Source organism: Selaginella moellendorffii, unplaced genomic scaffold (assembly GCF_000143415.4).
Source record: "Selaginella moellendorffii unplaced genomic scaffold, v1.0 SELMOscaffold_20, whole genome shotgun sequence".
Classification (NCBI taxonomy): Eukaryota; Viridiplantae; Streptophyta; class Lycopodiopsida; order Selaginellales; family Selaginellaceae; genus Selaginella; species Selaginella moellendorffii.
The window spans coordinates 1660682-1682293 of NW_003314281.1; the positions used below are offsets into that span (position 1 = coordinate 1660682).

At 46.3% G+C, this 21612-nt stretch overlaps 4 protein-coding genes across 5 annotated transcripts; 1 reads left to right on the forward strand and 3 right to left on the reverse strand.

The window, feature by feature from the left end:
- On the forward strand, positions 1 to 13516 carry LOC9636820 (transformation/transcription domain-associated protein). Its single transcript, XM_024677734.1, has 36 exons — positions 1 to 104; positions 158 to 534; positions 594 to 959; positions 1020 to 1145; positions 1209 to 1294; positions 1344 to 1452; positions 1507 to 1602; positions 1662 to 1721; positions 1766 to 1825; positions 1879 to 1929; positions 1981 to 2062; positions 2116 to 2231; positions 2279 to 3505; positions 3559 to 4539; positions 4592 to 4927; positions 4983 to 5241; positions 5295 to 5517; positions 5565 to 5907; positions 5957 to 6106; positions 6153 to 6374; positions 6424 to 6645; positions 6697 to 7353; positions 7406 to 7666; positions 7718 to 8074; positions 8121 to 8500; positions 8559 to 8973; positions 9028 to 10329; positions 10387 to 10647; positions 10706 to 10996; positions 11062 to 11466; positions 11517 to 11948; positions 12009 to 12287; positions 12343 to 12745; positions 12798 to 12946; positions 13010 to 13207; positions 13271 to 13516. Exons 1-36 carry the CDS (start codon positions 47 to 49, stop codon positions 13388 to 13390), a joined length of 11460 nt encoding a protein of 3819 aa, XP_024533502.1. The 5' UTR covers positions 1 to 46; the 3' UTR covers positions 13391 to 13516.
- Positions 13517 to 13579: 63 nt separating this feature from the next.
- On the reverse strand, positions 13580 to 14476 carry LOC9636821 (probable myosin light chain kinase DDB_G0292624). The gene has a single exon (XM_002972988.2). The coding sequence runs from the start codon at positions 14474 to 14476 to the stop codon at positions 13580 to 13582; it is 897 nt and encodes a 298-aa protein (XP_002973034.2).
- Positions 14477 to 14500: 24 nt separating this feature from the next.
- LOC9637482 lies at positions 14501 to 17871 on the reverse strand. The gene is made up of 10 exons (XM_024677663.1): positions 17737 to 17871; positions 17355 to 17616; positions 17182 to 17300; positions 16882 to 17121; positions 16571 to 16829; positions 16295 to 16506; positions 15607 to 15898; positions 15401 to 15519; positions 14838 to 15345; positions 14501 to 14778 (listed from the first exon to the last, which is right to left on the reverse strand). Exons 1-10 carry the CDS (start codon positions 17764 to 17766, stop codon positions 14555 to 14557), a joined length of 2265 nt encoding a protein of 754 aa, XP_024533431.1. The 5' UTR covers positions 17767 to 17871; the 3' UTR covers positions 14501 to 14554.
- A 113-nt stretch (positions 17872 to 17984) lies between these two features.
- On the reverse strand, positions 17985 to 19436 carry LOC9637483 (serine/arginine-rich SC35-like splicing factor SCL30A). Of its 2 annotated transcripts, none has more exons than XM_024677802.1 (7): positions 19273 to 19436; positions 19147 to 19224; positions 18632 to 18796; positions 18520 to 18554; positions 18404 to 18473; positions 18245 to 18357; positions 17985 to 18176 (listed from the first exon to the last, which is right to left on the reverse strand). In XM_024677802.1, the coding sequence occupies exons 1-7, from the start codon at positions 19416 to 19418 to the stop codon at positions 18031 to 18033; spliced, it is 753 nt and encodes a 250-aa protein (XP_024533570.1). In that variant the 5' UTR covers positions 19419 to 19436; the 3' UTR covers positions 17985 to 18030. The 2 variants fall into 2 exon arrangements, with proteins under 2 accessions (XP_024533570.1, XP_002973036.2); XM_002972990.2 differs by having other exon boundaries at positions 18073 to 18176; positions 18230 to 18357.
- Positions 19437 to 21612: the final 2176 nt, after the last annotated feature.

The window sequence follows — 21612 nt, forward strand, 5'->3', positions numbered from 1 at the left end:
TAGGGTTTTCGTCTTCCGCCCGGGTGGAGGAGGACGGGGGAGCGCGATGATCCCGATCAACAACTTCGAGCAGCATGCCAGCAAGTTCCTGGACCCAGACTTGTGTACGCGCATCGGTTTTCTCTTGGATTTTCTCTTGATTCGTGGAAATTTTCAGCGATGCAGCAGCGGCATCAGCTCGCCACCGAGGTCCGGGACAGCATCGAGATCGTCCAGACATCCGAGTACCTCAATTTCCTCAAGAACTACTTCCGGGTCTTCTCGTCGCTGCTTCTCAGCACCACCAAGCCCCAGACCAGCGATTCCATCGAGCACAAGCTCCGGTTTGTGATTATCGAGATTCTCAACCGGCTGCCGCACAGCGAGGTCATCCGGCCCTTCGTCTCCGATCTCTTGAAGCTGTCGATGCAAGTTCTCGGCACGGACAACGAAGAGAATGGGCTCATTTGTATGCGCATCATCTTTGATCTCCACAAGAACTTCCGCCCGGCGCTGGAGGCGGACGTGCAGCCTTTCCTCGATTTCGTTTGCAAGGTATGCGGAGAGATTTTTTTCTTCTTCAAAGAGTTTCTTTGGCTGGTTTTGTTTGCCAGGTTTATCAAAACTTCAAGAGCACCGTAAGCTACTTCTTTGAAGAGACCAACAGTGATGTCCAAATTGCTGCTGCTGCCGCTGCCGCCGCCGCCGCGGCTGCTCCACAGAACGTTGGCTTTGTGGGATCTCAAAGGGGAAGTATCTCTGGGCAACTGAATCCAAGTACGCGATCGTTTAAAATACTTTCGGAGTGCCCGCTCATCGTCATGTACCTCTTCCAAATCTATCCGCGATATGTTCCGAGCAACATTCCTGTTCTTCTTCCGCTCATGGTTAATGCCATCGCAGTGCCAGGACCAGCACCACACCAGGTTCATCCGACGATGAAGGGTCACTTTGTGGACCTTAAAGCGGGTCAAGTGAAGGTATGTATTTCTTGTGATTTTTTTTTTCTGGGGGTTAAGTGCTTGTTTTTCTCTTGGCAGACAGTATCTTTTTTGTGCTACTTGCTGAAGAGCTTTGCCGAGTTTATCCGTCCACATGAAGAGAGTATGTCTAGAAGTATTGTGAACTTGTTAATCTCGTGTCCTGACTCAGTCACCATCCGAAAGGTCTGGTCTATCAAAAATTTTACACCCCCATTGTTGTATCTCACTATCTTACGCTGCTTACAGGAACTTCTAATCGCTACGCGTCATGTTTTGGCCACTGATTTTCAAAGAGGGTTGTTTCCTCTGATGGACAAGCTATTAGATGAAAGGTCTGCACATTCATGATTATTCTTCGCATAACAGGGGTCGTGCATTTAGAGTTCTTGTAGGAACAGGTCGAGCATGCTTTGAGGGACTTCGGCCTTTGGCGTACAGTATACTAGCCGAACTCATTCACCACGTTAGACTCGAACTGACACTTAAACAGGTTGGTGTGGAAAGCCTTTGCGTCTTTGTTTTCACCGTCTGTGTTTTTCTATAGCTTTCTTTGATTGTATATATGTTTTCAAGAAATGTGCACGACCCTTCCTTACCGCTAGGTGTACAAACCACCTGCGTTCGTCTTATGCTTAACCTGGTAAGTCGAATGGATGAGTTTTCTTTATCCTCTTTGATCTGGTTTTTAAAAATACTCAGGTTGAGACCATATACAGTCGTCGTGGTGACCCAAGCAAAGAAGATGGCAGAAAACTACTGGTAACATTCTAAATGTCAGTTTGGTATTGAACCGCATGTTACAGGGACGGATTCTGGATGCCTTTGTGAGTAAATTCTCAACACTCAAACGTTATGCTTCACAGGTGACGATCAAGTGTATATTACGGAAGATACTTATATTGGATTCTGTGTGTAGCTTGAACGTAACGACTTCAGTACCAGAACCAAGCTAGAGCTTCCTGTTCAGGTTGTATCTTCCCGCATTACCTCATCTAACGTGGTGCTTCTTTTTGAACAGGCTGCGTTGAATCTTCAAACGCCTCAAGAACATGCGAAAGATTTTGCGGACTGCAAACAGCTTATCAAAACATTAATAATGGGTATTACAAGGGTTTTTAATTCTTGGATGTCATTCTTATTTGCTCCGATACAGGAATGAAAACTCTAATATGGAGCATCACAAATTTCACAGCCACTCAAGTGTCGATGCAGCAGCCTCAAGGTGCAGTTGTCAACGCAGGCGGGCCCAAAGGCATGCGAGAGGACGAGGTTAGCATCCAATTTTACATTCCATTCTTTGAATTTGGTTCGTACAGGTTCTAGCCGCTTCGGGGATCCTTACAACTGGAGTGTTTTGCTTATCTCTTTACAAAGACAAAGAAGAGGAGAAGGATATGTTCACGCACTACACATCCGTTTTTGGAGTGATGGAACCCCGGAATCTCATGGACCTGTTTTCAAGATGTATGCCACGGTTATTTGAGTACACTCTGGCCAACAACCAGCTCCTTCAGATATTCTCAAACCTGCTACAGAACCAGAAGTTGACACGACATTTTGCGGACGTGTTGATACAGTTTCTTATGGGAAAGCTCGATACTTTAAAGCAGCCGGATACTCCCCAGGCCAAGCTCGTGCTGCAGCTATTCAGATATCTATTTGTTGCGGTCGCGAAGTATCCAAACGACTGCGAGAGGGTTTTACAGCCTCACGTCCTCACCCTTATGGAAGTATGCATGAAGAATGCTACGGAAGTGGACAAGCCGTTGGGATATATGCAGCTCATGCGAATTATGTTTCGCGCTTTATCAGGTGGAAAGTTCGAGCTCTTATTTCGGGAGTTCGTTGCTACGTTACAACCGTGTCTCAATATGCTACTGGCTATGATCGAAGGACCCACAGGCATGGATATGACTGATCTTATAGTGGAGTTATGCCTGACTATGCCGGCCCGGTTAAGCTCGCTTCTGCCACACTTACCACGTCTTATGAAACCTCTGGTACTTGCTTTGAAGGGGAATGACGACCTTGTTGCGTTGGGTTTCAGAACACTGGAGTACTGGATTGACAGCCTGAATCCGGAGTTTCTGGAGCCGAGCATGGCCAATGCGATACCCGACTTGATACTCACGCTGTGGTCACACCTCCGGCCTAAACCATACATATGGGGTGCCAAGGCGTTGCAGTTACTTGGGAAGCTCGGCGGAAGAAACAGGAGGTTTTTGAAGGAGCCTTTGGCACTAGAATGCAAGGAAAACCCGGAGCATGGACTTCGACTGATTCTGACGTTCGAGCCGAACACTTCGTTTCTTGTGCCTTTGGACCGGTGCATTTATTTGGCAAGAGCAGCCGTGATGCAGTCACACGGCGTGGACACCTTCTATCGGAAGCATGCTTTGAATTTCTTGCGAGTCTGCTTATCATCGGTATTGAATCTCAAAGGAAATATTGGTAAAGAAGGAGTTACGCCAGGCCAGCTTAGTACAATGCTCATGACATCCGTTGATCCATCAAAGCGAAGAGCTGAAGTCTCAAATATGAAGGTACTTTTGTGTAGAGTTTTAGAAATTTTTATTCAAGTTGCATTTGTGTACAGGTCGATCTCGGCGTTAAAACAAAAACTCAATTGGTCGCTGAAAGAAGTATATTTAAAGTTCTTCTGACAACAGTTATAGCCTCTAGCGTGGAGAACGATCTTCAAGATCCGAAAGACGACTATGTGCCAAATATCTGCCGCCACTTTGCAATGCTTTTCCACGTCGAATCTTGCTCGGGAAACGCTGCTGCCTCGTCGAGCCAAACGGCGGGGGACTTGCCAACAAAATCTCGGAGTCATTCGAGCTTGAAAGAACTGGATCCTCTTATATTCCTGGACGCTCTGGTAGCTGTTCTGATGGACGAGAACAGACAACATGCCAAGGCCGCTCTTCAGGGCTTAAACGTCTTTGCGGAGGCGCTTCTCATCTTTGCGAGGGCGAAACACACTGGCGTGCTGATTCCGAAGGGTGTAAGCACTCCTGGAACGCCGATGATGGTCTCAAGCCCGTCAATGAACCCGGTTTACTCGCCTCCACCGGGTGTACGAGTTCCTGTATTTGAGCAGCTGCTACCAAGATTGTTACATTGCTGCTACGGGAGTACATGGCAAGCTCAAATGGGCGGGGTAATGGGACTTGGTGCTTTGGTGGGAAAGGTTACAGTCGACACTCTTTGCATCTTCCAAGTTCGTGCAGTGCGTGCTCTGGTGTACGTACTAAAGAAGCTACCGCAGCATGCAAGTAAGGAACAGGATGAAGTAAGCCAAGTGCTGACGCAGGTGCTGCGGGTGGTGAACAACGTAGACGAGGCAAACAATGAGCCTCGGCGTCAAAGCTTTCAGGGTGTTGTGGACGTCCTGGCCGCGGAACTCTTTAATCCCAACGCGACACATACTGTCCGAAAGAGTGTCCAGCAGTGCCTTGCACTTCTGGCCAGCAGGACAGGGAGTGAAGTTTCGGAGCTGCTTGAACCGCTACATCAGCCACTGCTTCAACCTCTGATTTCTCGACCTCTTCGCACAAAGCACGTTGAACAACAGGTACTCAGAGGACGTGTCTCTGTGAATTCTCTTATAGACACCCGTTTTGCAGGTCGGAACTGTGATGGCTTTAAACTTCTGCCTGGCCTTGCGGCCGCCTCTTCTTAAAATGACTCCGGAACTTGTCACACTCTTGACGGACGCTCTTCAAATTGCGGAAGCTGACGAAGCTGTACTGATTGGAAAGTTCATGAGTCCGAAAATGGCAAACACCCTGACCAAGCTTCGAACAGTTTGCATTGAGTTGCTATGCACTGCTATGGCCTGGGCGGATTTCAAAACTGCAGCTCATAATGAGCTGCGGTCACGGATCATAGCTATGTTCTTCAAATCCCTGACCTGTAGAACACCAGAGATAGTTGCAGTAGCCAAGGAAGGTCTTCGTCAGGTAATACGTCTTCTCTCTCTTCGCATCGTATTCATGACATTTTGTAATATTTCAGGTTATTCAGCAACAAAAACTGCCAAAGGAGCTCTTGCAAAGTAGCCTGCGACCGATTCTTGTGAATCTGGCATCGTATAAGCATCTGACGATTCCCTTGCTTCAAGGGCTTGCTCGACTGTTGGAGCTGCTTTCTAATTGGTTCAACGTGACACTCGGTGGTAAACTCATGGAACACCTGAAGAAGTGGCTAGAGCCGGAAAAGCTTGCTGGAACAGTAAAGTCCTGGAAGCCCGGGGAGGAAGCGAAGGTCGCTGCGGGTATGTCTTTATATCGGTGTTGTGGAAGTTCTAACTTTCCTCGTGTGTTTCAGCCATAATAGAGCTGTTTCATCTGCTTCCTCCGGCCGCCAACAAGTTTCTTGATGAGCTTTTTCAACTAACCATACATTTGGAGGCGGCATTCCCTCCAGGGCAAGTGTACAGTGAGTTGAATAGCCCATACAGGCTACCTATCACAAGGTTTTTGAACCGCTATGCGACAGAATCAGTAGATTACTTTCTGGCACGCCTTTCGGAGCCAGCTTATTTTAGAAGGTAAGGTTGTCGTGATATTCGTGTCCTCGCTGATACTTGTTTGTCAGATTTTCCGACGTTATAAAGTCAGATGAGGGGCAACCCCTTCGTGAGGAGTTGGCGAAGTCACCGGGCAAGATCATCGAGTGTGCTTTTACTGTAGTTCAACCATCAACCGAAGAAGCAGATCCAGGTTCAACAGCTAGTGGTGCTGACGGATCGGTACCTCCGCCGCCTTCTACGACGTCAGAGTCCCTGTTTCAAGGTGTTGCCTTGGTAGCTACTTTGGTCAAGCTCATACCGGACTGGCTGCACGAAAATCAGACCGTGTTTGAAGCCTTAGTTCGGCTGTGGCAATCGCCCGCAAGGCAGGAACGACTAAAGAACGAGCTAAATTTGACTCTGGTGCAAGTGAGTAGCTTTTCTTTGCATCTATACTGCTAACTCACGTACGTTGTAGGTGAAGGAGAGCAAGCGGCTAGTCAAATGCTTTCTGAATTATGTGAGACACGATAAAGCGGAGGTTGATATTCTTTTCGAAATGCTGTCCATATTTTTGGTCCGAACTCGTGTTGATTATACCTTCTTGAAAGAATTCTACATGATCGAGGTGAGGTTTTTAACTTGATATGTTCTTCTCAAATTCTTTTCATCAGGTCGGTGAAGGATATACACCCCAGGAGAAAAAAGCTGTTCTGCAACGTTTTCTTCAAATATTCCAGTCGAAGTCGTTGAAGCAAGAGTCCTTGGTGGTCGCCATGCAAATGCTTATTCTTCCCATGCTAACTCATTCGTTTCAAAACAATCAAAGTGCCGACGTTGTCGACCAGCCTATCATCAAGACTATTGTGGACAAGCTGTTGGATCCTCCCGAAGAGGTACTTGTTCTGTGTGAAAGCACTAATGTCAGTGGGAATCGCATTTCAGGTCAGCGCTGAATACGATGAGCCTCTTAGGATAGAACTCCTGCAGCTGGCGACGTTGTTGCTGAAGTATCTCCCCCACGAACTCGTGACACATCGTAAGGAACTTATCAAGTTTGGCTGGAATCATTTAAAGCGCGAAGACAGTGCAAGCAAGCAATGGGCTTTTGTGAATGTTTGCCGTTTTCTCGATGCATATCAGGCTCCAGAAAAGATTATCCTTCAGGTACATCACAAGATTGTAAGATTATGCATCGTTTGAACTCTGTCTATTCAGGTTTTTGTTGCACTATTGCGGACCTGCCAACCGGAGAACAGAAATTTGGCAAGACAGGCGCTTGATATTTTGATGCCAGCTCTTCCTCGCAGACTTCCCTTGGGTGAACAGAAGATACCTATATGGATACGTTACACTAAGAAGATTCTTGTTGAGGAAGGCCACTCGGTACCAAATCTTATTCACATCTTCCAGCTAATAGTTCGACACTCGGACCTGTTCTACACTTGCCGGGCGCAGTTTGTACCTCAGATGGTGAACTCCCTGAGCCGCCTTGGGCTCCCTGGAAATCTTCCGATGGAAAACCGCAGGCTGGCTATTGACCTTGCTGGACTCGTGGTATCATGGGAAAAACGACGGCAGGGAGAAGCAAAGGCGGTTATGGAAGGAGATCAACCTTTATCTACAGATGGTGCGTCATTCTCGTTAGCAGCTACGGACGTAGGAGTTGGCTCAAAGAGACCACCGGAACTACTGTCTTCGGACGAGACCAAGAGAGTAAAGAGTGAGCCATCACTTTCTGGGATGTCACCTGGTCTGGGATCAAGTACTCCTTCAATACCGAACGTTGGCACGCCAAATTCAATGGGTCAGCCGGATGAGGAGTTTAAGCCGAACGCTGCAATGGAAGAAATGATCATCAACTTCTTGATAAGGGTAACCAGCTGCATTCTATTGCTTGGTTCTTAGCCTTCTTTGTATCTACCAGGTGTCGCTGGTGATGGATCCGAAGGATAAGGAAATGGCAGCGATGTATAAGCAAGCATTGGACCTCCTTACGCAAGCACTGGAAGTGTGGCCTGGTGCAAATGTGAAGTTTAACTACCTGGAGAAGTTACTGAGCAGCGCTTTACCTCAGACCACAAAGGATCCGTCTACCGCTCTTGTGCAAGGACTTGATGTGATGAGTAAAGTCTTGGAAAAGCAGCCTCAACTTTTTATTCGGAACAACGTACAACAGATCATTCAAGTAAGACATATCGCGTTGCTCCTTTACGCTCTAACGTATAAAATTTTGAAGGTTTTGGATCCGTCCTTCAATAGCAAACTCGCTGATGTTGGAAGGTCAATCTGTAATGTTTTGAAGCTGGTGTTCAACGCCTTCCCCTCTGATTCCCTCAGTAACCCACAAGATGTAAGGCTTCTGCATCAGAAGGTGGAAGAGCTGTTACAAAAGCACTTACAAGCTGTAACTGCGACCCCGTCTACTCTTGAACCTCGCTCTGCAAACGTTACTATCAGTTTCTTATTGGCATTGCTCAATACGCTCAGTGAAGGAAACCGAAGTTACTTGGACCGCTACTTGACTCACATAGTTCGCGTGTTTCAGCGTCTCGCACGGGACATGACCAACAGCTCGGGTGCACTTGCCCGACAGGTTGAAATTGATTAAATTTTCTATGTTTTCTAAACAGATCTTACAGGGTCATCGAGTCGATCAAGAGGCTGCGGCAGGCATGAACGTCAGCAACGTTCGCTCTCTTTTAAAGCTTATCAGTGGCAGAGTTCTGCTAGTACCTGAGTGCAAACGACTTTGCTCACAGACGATTCATATGATTCTGTCTGAGAAAGGAACGGATCCAAGCGTACTTCTTACCATCCTCGACGTTATTATTGAGTGGATAGAGAACGACTTTCGAGCCTCTGGTTCCGGTGCGTCCGTGGGGGTGTTGAACACGAAGGATGTCCTGACTTTCCTACAGCGTCTTGCTCAAGCCGAGAAAAATATGACTGGTTCTGCTTTAGACGAATGGGATTCGAAGTTTTTAGCGTTGCTATATCGGTTATGTTCGGACGCATCCAAGTAAGAGGTTTCCTTGCCGTGTTTGATAAAAATGCTAACTAACATACAATTTGTGCAGGTATCCACTGTCTGTGAGGCACGAGATTTTCGTAAAAGTTGAGAAGCAGTTTTTATTGGGACTAAGGGCCAGAGATCCGGACATGCGGCAGAAATTTTTCTTACTCTACCACGAATCTATTGCGAAGACGCTTTTCACACGCTTGCAGTACATTATTCAGAATCAGGAATGGGAAGCATTAAGCGACGTGTTCTGGCTAAAGCAAGGCTTGGACCTTCTACTGGCTATTCTTGTGGAGAACGATCCAATCACGCTTGCTCCCAATGCCGCACAAGTACCTCCGCTTATGCCGTCCGGAGGAGTTCCCGACAGGCCTGGAATGCAGCAACAGGCTGACACACCAGATGAAGCGCCTCTCTCTTTTATAGGCATCGTGAACAAGCATGCAAAGTTTTTGACGGAGAATAAACTTCAGGTTTGATATGAATTTCTAAGTTTTCGTCGACATCTTACTTGTCTATGGTTTTAGGTGGAGGATCTTATTGTCTCTTTACGGGAACTTGCAAATACCGATTCACATGTGGCGTATCATATGTGGGTTCTGGTCTTCCCGATAGTCTGGGCCACCTTGCTGAAGGACGAGCAAGTGATGCTAGCAAAGCCTATGATTACTTTTCTCTCCAAAGACTACCATAGCAAGCAGCTGGATAAGAGGCCAAACGTGATACAGGCACTGTTGGAAGGGCTGTCTTTGAGTCAACCGCAGCCAAAGATTCCAAGCGAGCTTATCAGATTCTTGGGAAAGACGTACAACGCGTGGCATATTGCGATATCTTTGCTCGAGAGTCACGTCATGTTGTTCCCGACAGAATCTCGCTGCTTCGACGCTTTGGCTGAACTCTACAGAATGCTCGACGAAGAAGACGTTCGTTATGGCTTGTGGAAAAGGCGGACGATTACCAACGACACCAAAGCGGGATTGTCTCTAGTTCAGCATGGGTTGTGGCAGAGGGCACAGGATCTCTTTTACCAGGCTATGAGCAAGGCAACTCAGGGATCTTACAGCAATTCCGTCTCCAAAGCTGAGATGTGTCTCTGGGAGGAGCAGTGGATATCCTGCGCTCGGAGACTTAATCAGTGGGACATCCTCGCAGACTTTGGTAAAAGTGTTGAGAACTACGAGATTCTCCTCGACTGCCTTTGGAAGTCTCCAGATTGGGCGCATCTTAAAGACGTTTTGCCGAAGGCGCAGGTGGAAGAAACACCTAAGCTGCGGATGGTTCAAACTTATGTCGCACTTCATGAAGGCAGCATGAACGGTGTGACTGAGGCGGATATGAGAGTCGTTCAGGGTGTGGATCTTGCACTCCAGAACTGGTGGCAATTACCTGAGATGTCAGTTCAGTCGCACGTTCCACTATTACAGCAGTTTCAGCAACTGGTCGAGCTCCAGGAATCAACAAGAATACTACTAGAACTGGGAAACGCAAACAAGCAACAACCGGCAGGGTCCGGACAGCTGCAAGGAGGTGCAGGCATGTATGCGGATCTTAAAGACATTTTAGAAACTTGGAGGCTCAGGATTCCGAACGATTGGGACGAGTTAACGGTCTGGAATGATTTGATGATATGGAGGAATCACATGTACAATCTTGTGATCAACGCGTTCAAGGCGCTGCAAGAGACAAATCCGCAGTTACACCAGCTTGGTTTCAGAGACAAAGCTTGGAGCGTCAACAAACTTGCATACGTTGCTCGGAAACAAGGTTTGCACGAAGTCTGCGTTACTGTTTTGAACAAAATGTACGGCTTCCTTACTATGGAAGTTCAGGTCGGTATTTTTCTTATTGCTGTTGTAGTATTTATAGTATGGCATCTTCTCATGCAGGAAGCGTTCGTTAAAATAAGAGAACAAGCGAAGGCATACCTTGACATGAAAGGCGAACTAATCACTGGACTTAATCTGATCAACACAACGAATTTGGAGTATTTTCCGAATCAACACAAGGCTGAAATCTTCCGCTTGAAAGGAGAGTTTTTGCAGAAGATGAATGACAGTGAGACCGCCAACCAGGTTTTCTCTACGGCCATTTCTTTGTTCAAGCATCTTCCAAAGGGATGGATAAGCTGGGGAAATCATTGCGATCAGGTTAGTTAGGAGCGTGATTTTGTGCTAGGGCCCAGCTCACTGAGAAATCCGTTTGCAGGTTTACAAAGAAACCGGCGAAGACTTGTGGCTGGAGTACGCAGTGAGCTGTTTCTTGCAAGGTATCAAGTATGGAAGCTCGTATGGTCGGAGCTATCTTGCCAGGGTGCTTTATCTGCTGAGCTTCGATAACCAAAATGGAACCGTCGGTAAAGCATTCGAAAAGTACGGGGACCAGATAACTCACTGGGTCTGGATTCCGTGGATACCTCAGCTTCTACTTTCTCTGGAGAGACCCGAGGCATCGCATTGCAAGAATGTTCTGTCGAAGCTGGTCGCACTTTTTCCGCAGGTGAGTTTAGTAATTGCCCTTCGATTATTTGGGAACTTATTGTTGTATGCCCTTTCGGATTGCAGGCCTTGTACTATTGGCTTCGGACTCATCTCTTGGAACGTAGAGACATTGCGACGAAGTCGGATGCTGTGAAAGGGTCACAAACACGTGCTCAAGCTGCTGTAGCTGCGGTTGCTGCTAATCCGGACGCGTCTGGTACTACTACTAATTCTGAAGGCCCCCAAGGCTCGCAGACCCCCGCGCCGCAACCTCAAAATGGAAGTGCTGATACGACACCGCAAGAAGCTGGAGGGTCCGACGGTAATGCAACTGCGTCTGCAGATACTTCACAGTCAACAAACGCCGCTGACCAGCTTGCCATGCTACGTCGAAGCCACTGGGCCACGGCTGTCAGCTCATTTGAAGCTGCAAGGGAGATCATGGACATGCTGAGGCTAAAACACAACAATCTCGCGGCGGAGATGGAGGTACATGATATTTACTCTGCTTCATTTGTCACCGGCATCGTTGTTTCCAGGTTATGTTAACCGAAGTCGGAGCACGTTTTGTTCCTTTGCCAGAGGAAAGATTGCTAGCAGTTGTTCACGCCTTGCTTCATCGCTGCTACAAATTTCCCACTGCGACCACCTCTGAAGTCCCTCCGTCCCTGAAGAAAGAGCTTGCTGGCGTTTGCAAAGCTTGCTTTTCGTCTGATACCGTGGCAAAGCACACGGACTTCGTCAACGAGTACAAAAGAGGTTTTGAACGCGACCTTGATCCAGAAAGCACAGGAACATTTCCGGCCACTCTAGCCGAGCTGACTGACCGCTTGAAGCATTGGAAGAGTGTCCTCCAGTCCAATGTTGAGGATAGACTTCCAGCGGTATTGAAGCTTGAGGAAGAGAGCAGACAACTTAGAGAGTTCCACGTCTTGGACATTGAAGTTCCAGGACAGTATTTCAACGATAAGGTAAGCTAGCAGAGCTTGTGTATGTTTTTCTACTGATAATTTGGCTTCTTTAACCTGCAGGAAGTAGCACCTGATCATACAGTGAAGCTAGACAGGATTGGAGCGGACGTTCCGATTGTTCGTAGACATGGAAGCAGTCACCGAAGGCTAACTATGATCGGAAGTGACGGCTCTCAGCGACATTTCCTAGTGCAGACGTCTCTGACCCCGAGCGCGAGAAGCGACGAGCGGATGGTGCAGCTATTCAGGGTTTTAAATCGACTCTTTGACAAGCACAAAGAGTCAAGGCGCAGGCATCTGGCATTCCATACGCCCATCATCGTCCCTGTTTGGCCTCAGGTATGTTTTCAATCCCTCTCCATATTTTTATCGCTAAACTAAGATTCTTCAGCAGGTCCGATTGGTGGAGGAGGATCTTATGTACAGCACCTTTGGCGAGGTGTATGAGATCAACTGTGCGAGATATGGACGCGAAGCCGATGTTCCTATCACGCATTTCAAGGAGCACTTGAACCAGACCATCACAGGACAGATGAGCCCAGAAGCCGTGCTGGAGCTTCGGCTAAACACGTACAATGAGATCATCACCTCGCTTGTCAACGAGAACGTCTTCTCGCAGTTTATGTACAAGACACTTCCGAGCTCCAACCATCTGTGGACGTTCAAGAAGCAGTTTGCTGTCCAGTTGGCCTTGTCTGGCTTCATGTCCTACATGCTGCAAATAGGTGGCCGGTCTCCAAACAAGATCCTATTTGCAAAGAACACGGGCAAGGTTTTCCAGAATGACTTCCATCCCGGTATGCTCTCTTGCTCTTCTGGATCCTCTTCTGAGTTGTTTATACCTTACAGCCTACGACATCAATGGCATGATCGAGTTTGCTGAGCCGGTTCCATTCAGGCTCACTCGCAACCTGCAGACTTTCTTTACTCCCTTTGGAGTCGAGGGCCTTTTCGTGTCCGCAATGTGTGCGGCAGCACAGTCGGTGACAGCACCCAAGGTCAGCAGAGAAGCAGCCTCTTTCGTTTTTCATTCCAACTGATGAGCTTTTGTATCGCTGCAGAACCAACACCTTCAAAACCACCTGGCGATGTTCTTCAGGGACGAACTTATTTCCTGGTCGTGGCGCCGTCCACCGGGAATGCCCAACGCTGCTGTGGGTGGCATCTCCCCCACGGAGCTCAAGCAGAAGGTGACCGCAAACGTGGACCAGGTGCTCGCTCGCGTCAAGGGCATCGCTCCACAAACATACCCCGAAGAGGTAAGTGAGCGAGAGCAGTCCTTGTGTTTGTGGAAGCTCACAGCGGTTTGTTTTGTTTCCCAGGACGAGAATTCCAGCGAGCCACCTGTGTCTGTGCAAGCAGCAGTGGCAGAGCTTGTGGAAGCAGCGTTGCGGCCAAAGAACTTGTGTATGATGGATCCTACTTGGCATCCCTGGTTCTAAGCGAATTTTACATAGAATTTCACTTGTATATGCTCACATCCTCCTAGGTTGATGTTGTCTAATTCCATGTGCTAATCATATCCTGCAAAAAAGAATTTGTTTTCGGTTTTATAACGAATTCTGGTTTTCATTCCATTTTTTCGTGTCTCATATACAAAATTTGTAGTACTACATATAGTGTATGTTCTGTTACAAAGTTCTTTGCTTCTTTTCAACTGGACCAGTTCTGTCAGTATTCTCCACGACCCACGGGTGACGGATTACCTCCTCCACCGTTAGCCTTTGCTCTGGATTGACCTTCAACATTCCCAAGATGAGCTCCCTCGCCTCTTTGGACACACCCCCGCCCCACTTCAATGCCCGTTCCACCTCTGCATCCCCAGCACTTTTGAGAAAGCATTCCACATCAAAAACATTAGAGAACACCCCCCACCCAGTGACAAGCTCGTACGCAATCAACCCTAGCCCCCACAAGTCCACAGCTTTGGTGTAGTAAAACGGCCAGCCATCCTTGCCAGCCCTGAGCACATCCGGGGATATATATCCATTGGTGCCACAGTTCTCGTGCATGTCCTCAGCCACGTCTGTGGCGAGCCCAAAGTCAGCCAGCTTCACCTCATAAGGTGGCAACAGCCTGGTGAGCAAAACGTTGTCCAGCTTCACGTCCCTGTGCACCACTCCGAGCGAGTGCACCCGTTCTAGTGCCTCAGCCAGGCTCTTGACCACAAACGCTGCCTCTTGCTCCTCCATCTTCCCGCCAGCTTTATGAAGCCTCTCGCTCAGCGTGCATGAGCCTAGCTCCAAAATTAGGGTTCCCCACCATCGGCCACCTTTGAACTTGCGATCCTCCTCAAGCACCACGTCGTAGAGCTGTATTGTCCCTTGGCAGCCGGCTAGCTTGAGCATGACCCGGAGCTCCCTCTGCGCCGCCTCTGGTAGTGACTTTGCAGCTAAGAGCTTGCTCCCCATGACCAGGTGAACCGTGCCTTGCCCTCCACTCCCGAGCTCCATAACCACTCGATAAAGCTTCTTCAATGCTGGCAGCTCCACAACTTTGCCACTCTCGACTTCCCTCCAAATTGTCATGAGCGGTCACAAAGCCCTAAACCCTTTAGATAAGTTTTATATATTAAAAAGGTAATCTCTTTCTTAGTCTCAAAGAGTTCAAAGAGTGGAGAGCTGTTTCACGTTAATGGGGTAACTGTCTTGCACAGATCCTTCCCAGAATCTGTCCGCCAACTCGCCATAGACTCTTGAGCTCGGATGAAACTCGTCCCAGTACACATAACTCGAGGTGTCATCGCAGGTGGTGACGTTTCTCAGGCAGAAAACGATGGCACCATTCTTGCCGATTCCGCTGCAGCAAGCTTGGTCACCAACCTTGTATCCTGAAGATCAACATGTCATCTTTTTCTAAAGCTTGCCAAGAAGAAGAAAAATGGTTTACCGTGAGCGGCCGGGTTCCGGACAAGATCAAGAACGTAGTCGAACGAGTTTGCAAAGACAATGTGCGACCCGGGAAGAGATGAGCTCCACTTTACGACGCTGGCCTTGAGATCCGCATTGAATCGAGCGGCGGCGTCGTTAAGGAAATCCACGCACTTGCCCTTCTTGGCAACGTTGTATCGCAGCAAGTTGATGGGACTACAACCCAGAGCCGTGAGAGAAGCAAGGACGAACTTGCGGCCGCCGGATCCATGCAGCCTCTGGAGTTGCTTGTGGTACTCGGCGAGGAGGAGAGATTGAAAGCGCTCGGGAGTGTATCGGACGGCCAGGGGCGAGGCCGGGAGGAGGTAATAGTTGTTGACAAGATCATTGCTGCCCACGGTGATGTAGTAAATCGCTTGGGACGAGAGCTCCCGGGCTCGCTTGGATCCAAGCTTGGCGGTGATGTTGTTGTCCAGAACGTTTTGGAAGTGATCGACTTGGGCTGGAAGAGAGAAATGCTGGCCCTGCTTGGACAATGAATTCAATGGTAAATGATAAAAGAAGTTCTTATGAAACTCTTACAAAGACGAGGCCTGTTGACTCGAGCAATCCAGATCCAGCGGATGCGAAGTTTACACCCTGCAAAACATTGTCATTCGCAGAAACGTATGCTGGAGCTAGATCAAGTCCCAAGCGCGATGCTGGATATCACCAAATCAAAAGCAAACGAGCGCTCTTTATAAGTTAGATCAATGACAAAACTTTTGGAAGATCACAAAAAACATTACCCAAGAAGTCTGGAACAAGCCGTCCATTAGCAAATCTTCCAGTTGGACGCTGGCTCTGATCAAAGTCCTTGCCATAGGGGGGGAAGTTTGCTTGTGCCAGAGTGATTAGAGCATTGTTGTTTCCAGCATCCACCATGGAGTCTCCAAAAACGAACAACGCTGGAACTTTGGCTTGAGCTTCAGATGTTACCAGTGATAGCACTATAACCATGGTGGCGATCAAAGCCATAGAAACTTCTAGCCTGACCATTTTGTAAAACTCTATGGAGGAGCTAAAAACCCATTCACCAAACATTCACTCGCTCCGATTCGAGACCATCTTTTTTATGCTTGGAGCGCTCATATAAATGCCGGGCTATGGAAAAGCGTGTAGATGGAAGCGACCCAAAAAGAGAAAAAGCTACAAAGAAGCTCAAGAACAACTTGATTTTCGCTAGAGACTGACAAGGAGGACAAAAATTTCAAGCAAGCACTGTGCTAGAACTAAATGCTGCGAAAGAGAAGAAAATAATGGCAGCTTTGGCTTCCGTTAGGAAGATGGTCGACTTCGTCCACCAAACCCAGGCAGCATTAAAACTTTCGACGTCTGGTGGATGGATCTGGCTGTGGAAACATTTATTCCTTGATCTTATTTTTTTGCCTTGAATCGCTGGAACAATATCGCTGGAACAACGTCGCAGCCTCAAAGGATTTGCTGGATGTTCATGGGATAAATCTCGTCCTTGCCACCGCTCCAAAAATTTCGAGCCAGGATCTCGTAGACTCTGCTGCTCGGGTGGAACTCGTCCCAGTAGACATACCTCGAGGGGTCTTTGCACGAGGGAACGTCTGGGAGGCAGAAAACAATGGCCCCGTTCTTGCCGATTCCACTGCAGCATGCCTTATCACCTTCGTCGAATCCTGTGATCTCGAAACTTTCAAGGAGCGAAAACCAAAAAAAAGAAACGAAAACTTTGTCACGTACCATTTGCAAGCGGATTCAAGGCCGCCTTGTAGACCATGTCGTAGCAATTGCCGTGGAGGAGCTTGATTCCTGGCAAGCTTTCTCTCAGCTCGCTGAGCATGGATTCCACGGCCTTGTTGTACAACTTTGCTGCATCGTTTGGCTCCGCAGCACACTCGCCTGGCTTCTTGATGAGGTATTTGAGAAGATTGATGGGACTACAGCCGAGTGCCGTGAGTGATGCAATCACAAATCTCCTCGCTCCTTCACCATATAATGTCTGGAAGTGAGAATCACGACTTTCAGTGCTGGACAATTTTTTTTGAATCTACCTTGATTTGCTCCCTGAAAACTACGATGAGGGAGTCTTGGAACTCTTGAGGCGATTGCGTTCTCAGCGGAGCCCCGGGGAGGAGGTAGTAATTGTTAACCAGATCGTTGCTGCCAACTGTGATGTAGTAAATGGCTTTGGAGACCATGCGGGAGGCCGATTCCGGGCCGAGTTTCTTCACAAGCCTTGCATGGACTTCCTTGAAGCTCGCAACCTGCTTTGGAAGCGGAATGTGTTCTCCCTGGAGGTAATTGACGATTGAGACAAGAACAAACCAGTAACACAACAAGAGCTCACTTACAAACACATTCCCAGAGGCTGGAAGCAGGCCCGCTCCAGATGATGCAAAATTCAGCCCGTGGTCGATGTTGTCTCCCGCCGAGAGATACGTCTCCGGGAACGGAAGTCCAAGGAATGATGCTGAAAGCTCGAGAAAACATATAAGCGGCAAACAACAGTGACAGAGAAACTCACCAATGAAGTCTGGGACCAGCCTTCCATTTGCAAATCGACCTGTTGGCTTATGCGTGTCGAAGTCTCTGCCGTAAGGTAGAAAATTGGCCTTGGCCAACGATTGGAGGTTGTTGTTGTTCCCTGAATCCACTAAAGAGTCCCCGAAAACAAAAACTGCCGATACATCGTAGTTGCTAGCCAGTGCCGAGCTAAAAGAAAAGAGAAGAAATGAGACGATGCACAGGTATGGAGCCATCGTCTCTTCTTCAGCCCAACTGCGATCCTACAAAAAGCAGCTACTGTCAAATGCAAGAGGTCTAGACTTCTAGTTAAGACAAATGCCCCAACTGTCCTCCAGAAACTTTATAGACTTTGTGCAGAATCTTGAACTTTGAGATCTCACCTTACTCTGTATGAAACAGCTGTGAACCATCAAGGCCCTTTTGCCCGAGTGGTCATCCCCAGTTGCTGATGCTGCTGTGGTTGTGGAAAAGCTGCAACAAAGAAGCGTCGCATGAGTTAGCCAAGTTGAAAGGTCACCTTATTTAGTTTCAGTGCTTGTGTTGATCCACGTAAAGTGAGTACGAATATCTGAAACGGGGTGAATGATACTTTTTCTATAAACATTGTCTCTCTGCAACGACAACTGAATTAAATAGTGTAAAAACAGTTCAACAATTGAGGTAGGAAGAACTTTTTACATATCCCAGACCCTGTTAGCGCCTGGGTGGTGATACGGCGGATACGGAGGAATCACCCCAGGATGGTGCGCCCCAAACATGTCAAAGCGACCCATCCCTGGATGCATGAAGTGCGGATAGCTAGAAACCGGAGGAAAATGATCTGCATCCAAAAGAAGACGAAGTAAGCTCCCGTAGAAACTGTGACTCGAACACCTCAAATTTAAAGACCTCTTCTGTTGTAGCCCGAGGGAGGAGATCCTTTGTAGGAATCACGCGGCCTAGGGGAATAGTACTGTCTATCCTGTCTATCGTAGCCTCGTCTCTCGGATGGGGAATATGACCTGCCAAACACGATGGAAAACAGAAGATAAATTAGACTTAGATTACCTGGAATGACGACGACGTCTAGGTGAAGCCGACGGATGCCTCGGTGACCGCGAACGAGATCGCGAGCGACCTGCAAGCTACAAGCTAACAAGATGTCCAGAAAAAGAAAATAGAACCTCTTCGAGGGGACCGCCTTGAGCTTGGCCTGTCCCTATACATAACAAGAACAACGCTCAGTCTGATCCACTTGAGAGAAGTCTTGGAATGACTTGACGGGAAAAAGAATACCTTGACGTTTCCTTCATTCTCATCTCTGCTGGCTTCTTCCGGGTTTCTTCGGCAAAAACCACTGAAACTTCACGGCCCCTGATGAGCTGGTGATTCATCTTGTACTGCGCTTCAATGGCATCGCGAGGATCGATGAACTGTACAAAGCCGAATCCCCGAGGCTCTCTGCAAGATGCGGTGCGAGTTACACATTTCACTTGGCAACTTCTAAGACGAGTGGAACCAAACAGCTGCCAGGCCAGGGTCTTTTAGAATCTATCTCGACTTGGTAGTCTTCACCACTGAACTTCAAAAAGATGCTAAAGAAGAACGCCACTATCTCCCCAAGAACTACAGCTTAGCTACAAAGACCATCTTCAAGTCTGACCTTCTCTTGCTTCTCATCTTGAGATCTTCTCACGGCCCTTCATTCAACACTAAAGTCTCAGCAAATGTGAACTTTTTCTTTTTCTACTTTAGTCTAAACAAGCAAAGAAAAGAAAAACACACCCAAGCATCACGCCCCAAGCGCTTACCCGGAGTAGAAGTCCTTGGGAAGATACACATCCTTGACAGCTCCATAGCGCTCGAATGGGCCTCTCAGATCATCCGCCCTGGAATGGCAAAGAATCAAACCACTGCCCACAAAAGAGGATTTGTACCTCGTGTCACGCGAGATATTTCGGACCAGCAGGCTTGTCGGCGGCTCCCCGCGGCCTCCTCGCGGGCTTGAGCTGCGGCGCCGGCTGCCACCGCTCCGCCGGGACGATGGCGGAGGGCTCTCGTAGGGACTTCGTCGCCGCTGCATCTGATTCGCTAAGGTAAAACCCTACTCTTCGAGCTAGGTCTTCGTAATAAAGTTTTTCTATAAAAAAGTAAAACTCTCTTTACTCCATTCATTTGAATATTATTCTTTTTATATTTCGTATTATTTCTAATCACAGTTACATCTATCATTACAATCTTTAAAAATATTTTTCTTATTTCTACACGTCAAGATAGGTTTTTGGTTTGCTAAAAAGGTGAATATGCCTAGGATATGCTTGCATAGCTCTATATCTAATGTTTAGAATAATAAACCATTTTCCAAGATTAACTAAAGTTACCGTGCTTTTCAATTCTTTGTGAATTATTGCTTTTTGAACCACCAACTTCCACAACTTAACAAGCAAGTACGAAGCTAGAAACATGAGTGTTTGTGTGGCTAGAACACAATGATGTTGTTTATATTGCCAATTTGATGTTTCATGAGAAAAAGTTGTGGTGATTTATCCTCAAGCCAAGACTGAAAGTCAAGCACATGGAATCAAGTTTAGATTAATTTATTGATGTAATACCAAAGACCTCATAATAGTAGTTTATTTTTTGTTTTCTTTATACTTAAAATATCAAAATATATTCTTTAATCTAATAGTTTATGCTAATATTTTTATTTATGACTAATACAATCTCTCCCCCTTCCATACATATAAATACTTAGAGTGCATAATTCTTATTGATCACTTCAAATCATAAGTTCAAAATATTTCTTAATTGTAAATAACCAAAGGGAATTACTTTGGGAGATGATCCATTAAGGTTCAAATATAAAGAAAAGGGCCTATGAATAAAAGTGTATATTTTTTTCAATTGAAGGATAATTAAGGTTAAGTGTCCTTAAGTTTGAATAATATTGAGTTGGGTGACCTCCCAAAAAATTTAAAAAACTCAAGAGCTTACACTAGTTTTGTCATCCATATCAATAATGGATTCATTTGAGAAGTTGATATATTCCATAGGGATTTGATATTTTGGATTTGATGAGCTTCATTAAGAGTCAATACATTAGATAGTTGTTTATTAGGATTTATCTTTGATAAGACTCAGGAATGGGTATTGATAGGCCTTTGTCTTTTGCTTTAATTTGTTTATAATAGCACTTAACAATCAATTATTGATATGTCTCCATTTATAGTGACATATAGCTATAATCTAAAGTATTCCATAAGTTTGACTTTGGCTTTGGTTCAAGTGCCTTCTAGAGCCCTAAATCCCTAAGACCATAGAGTATTCTTAAAATATTCCTATAGTTTATATCATTCTCCCCTCTTATGAACTAACTATAGATATCAGTCTTTAAAAAGTTAAATAAGCCTCATATAAGGGAGTCTAAGGTGATATAACCATGGAGAAAAGTTATACAAATGGCAATACCAATGTTGTAACAAATGGCCAAAAGCAATATAGTTTTCTCAAATAACAATATAGTTATGGAAACAAGAGATTAAAAATAGAACAATGGTTTAAATCATATAGTAATATGGTTATAGAACTCAATTCTTCCTTTTCTTAAGAATGTCATCCAAGTCATAACCAAAACTCGAAAACACTTTCTTTATGTCATCTTTAGCCTTCTATATAGCTTTGTTTAATTAGTCATTCTATTGAACTAACAACTCCTAAGTTATCTTACAACATGTCTTCACCAACCTTTGAGCAAAAGGATAGGAGCATGGAGCAATGTTGGAATAATCTTAAAGTTTCTAACATTCTAATGCTAGAACCAATACGTAAAATAAAGTTAGGTGTTATTTCAACATACCAAAACACAAGGATATGAGTACTCCACTAGCTAACATGATATAGAACTTAGGTTTAGACCCAAGTTACACACAAAACAAAGACACACATGCAAGCAGAAGTTAGACTATACCTTAGGTTAATCGGCCAAATCATATCTACCCACTATCCCTACAAAAATTTATTAAATATGAAATAGTGCTAAATTGTGAATTTAGATGTGGGAACAACACTATTGTGTTCAGAAAAATCTCTAAATTTTGTAAAATACAAAACTAGCAAATCTAAATAGTTTCCATAAATAGTCAATGGGACCAAACAAAACCAATACATGAAGCAATGATAGCAAGGGTGTCTTGGCAAACATGCTAAGTTATCACCTAATAAATATTGAGGGACCAAACTCAATATCATAAGGGTTCCCAACATTAACAAGTGCAAAT

What these genes read in the sequence shown, in the direction of transcription:
- LOC9636820 (XM_024677734.1), top strand. Translation starts at nt 47, where the DNA reads ATGATCCCGATCAACAACTTCGAGCAGCATGCCAGCAAGTTCCTGGAC. An exon ending in TTATGTTCGGACGCATCCAA is followed by an intron (nt 8,501 to 8,558) that starts GTAAGAGGTTTC and finishes CAATTTGTGCAG; the next exon opens with GTATCCACTGTCTGTGAGGC. An exon ending in CACAAACATACCCCGAAGAG is followed by an intron (nt 13,208 to 13,270) that starts GTAAGTGAGCGA and finishes TTTGTTTCCCAG; the next exon opens with GACGAGAATTCCAGCGAGCC.
- LOC9636821 (XM_002972988.2), bottom strand. Translation starts at nt 14,476, where the DNA reads ATGACAATTTGGAGGGAAGTCGAGAGTGGCAAAGTTGTGGAGCTGCCA.
- LOC9637482 (XM_024677663.1), bottom strand. Translation starts at nt 17,766, where the DNA reads ATGGTTCACAGCTGTTTCATACAGAGTAAG. An exon ending in CAGCCTCTGGGAATGTGTTT is followed by an intron (nt 17,122 to 17,181) that starts GTAAGTGAGCTC and finishes AATTACCTCCAG; the next exon opens with GGAGAACACATTCCGCTTCC. An exon ending in CCATGAACATCCAGCAAATC is followed by an intron (nt 15,899 to 16,294) that starts CTTTGAGGCTGC and finishes AGCGAGTGAATG; the next exon opens with TTTGGTGAATGGGTTTTTAG.
- LOC9637483 (XM_024677802.1), bottom strand. Translation starts at nt 19,418, where the DNA reads ATGCAGCGGCGACGAAGTCCCTACGAGAGCCCTCCGCCATCGTCCCGG. An exon ending in CCCAAGGACTTCTACTCCGG is followed by an intron (nt 18,797 to 19,146) that starts GTAAGCGCTTGG and finishes CGCATCTTGCAG; the next exon opens with AGAGCCTCGGGGATTCGGCT. An exon ending in AGACGTCGTCGTCATTCCAG is followed by an intron (nt 18,358 to 18,403) that starts GTAATCTAAGTC and finishes CGTGTTTGGCAG; the next exon opens with GTCATATTCCCCATCCGAGA.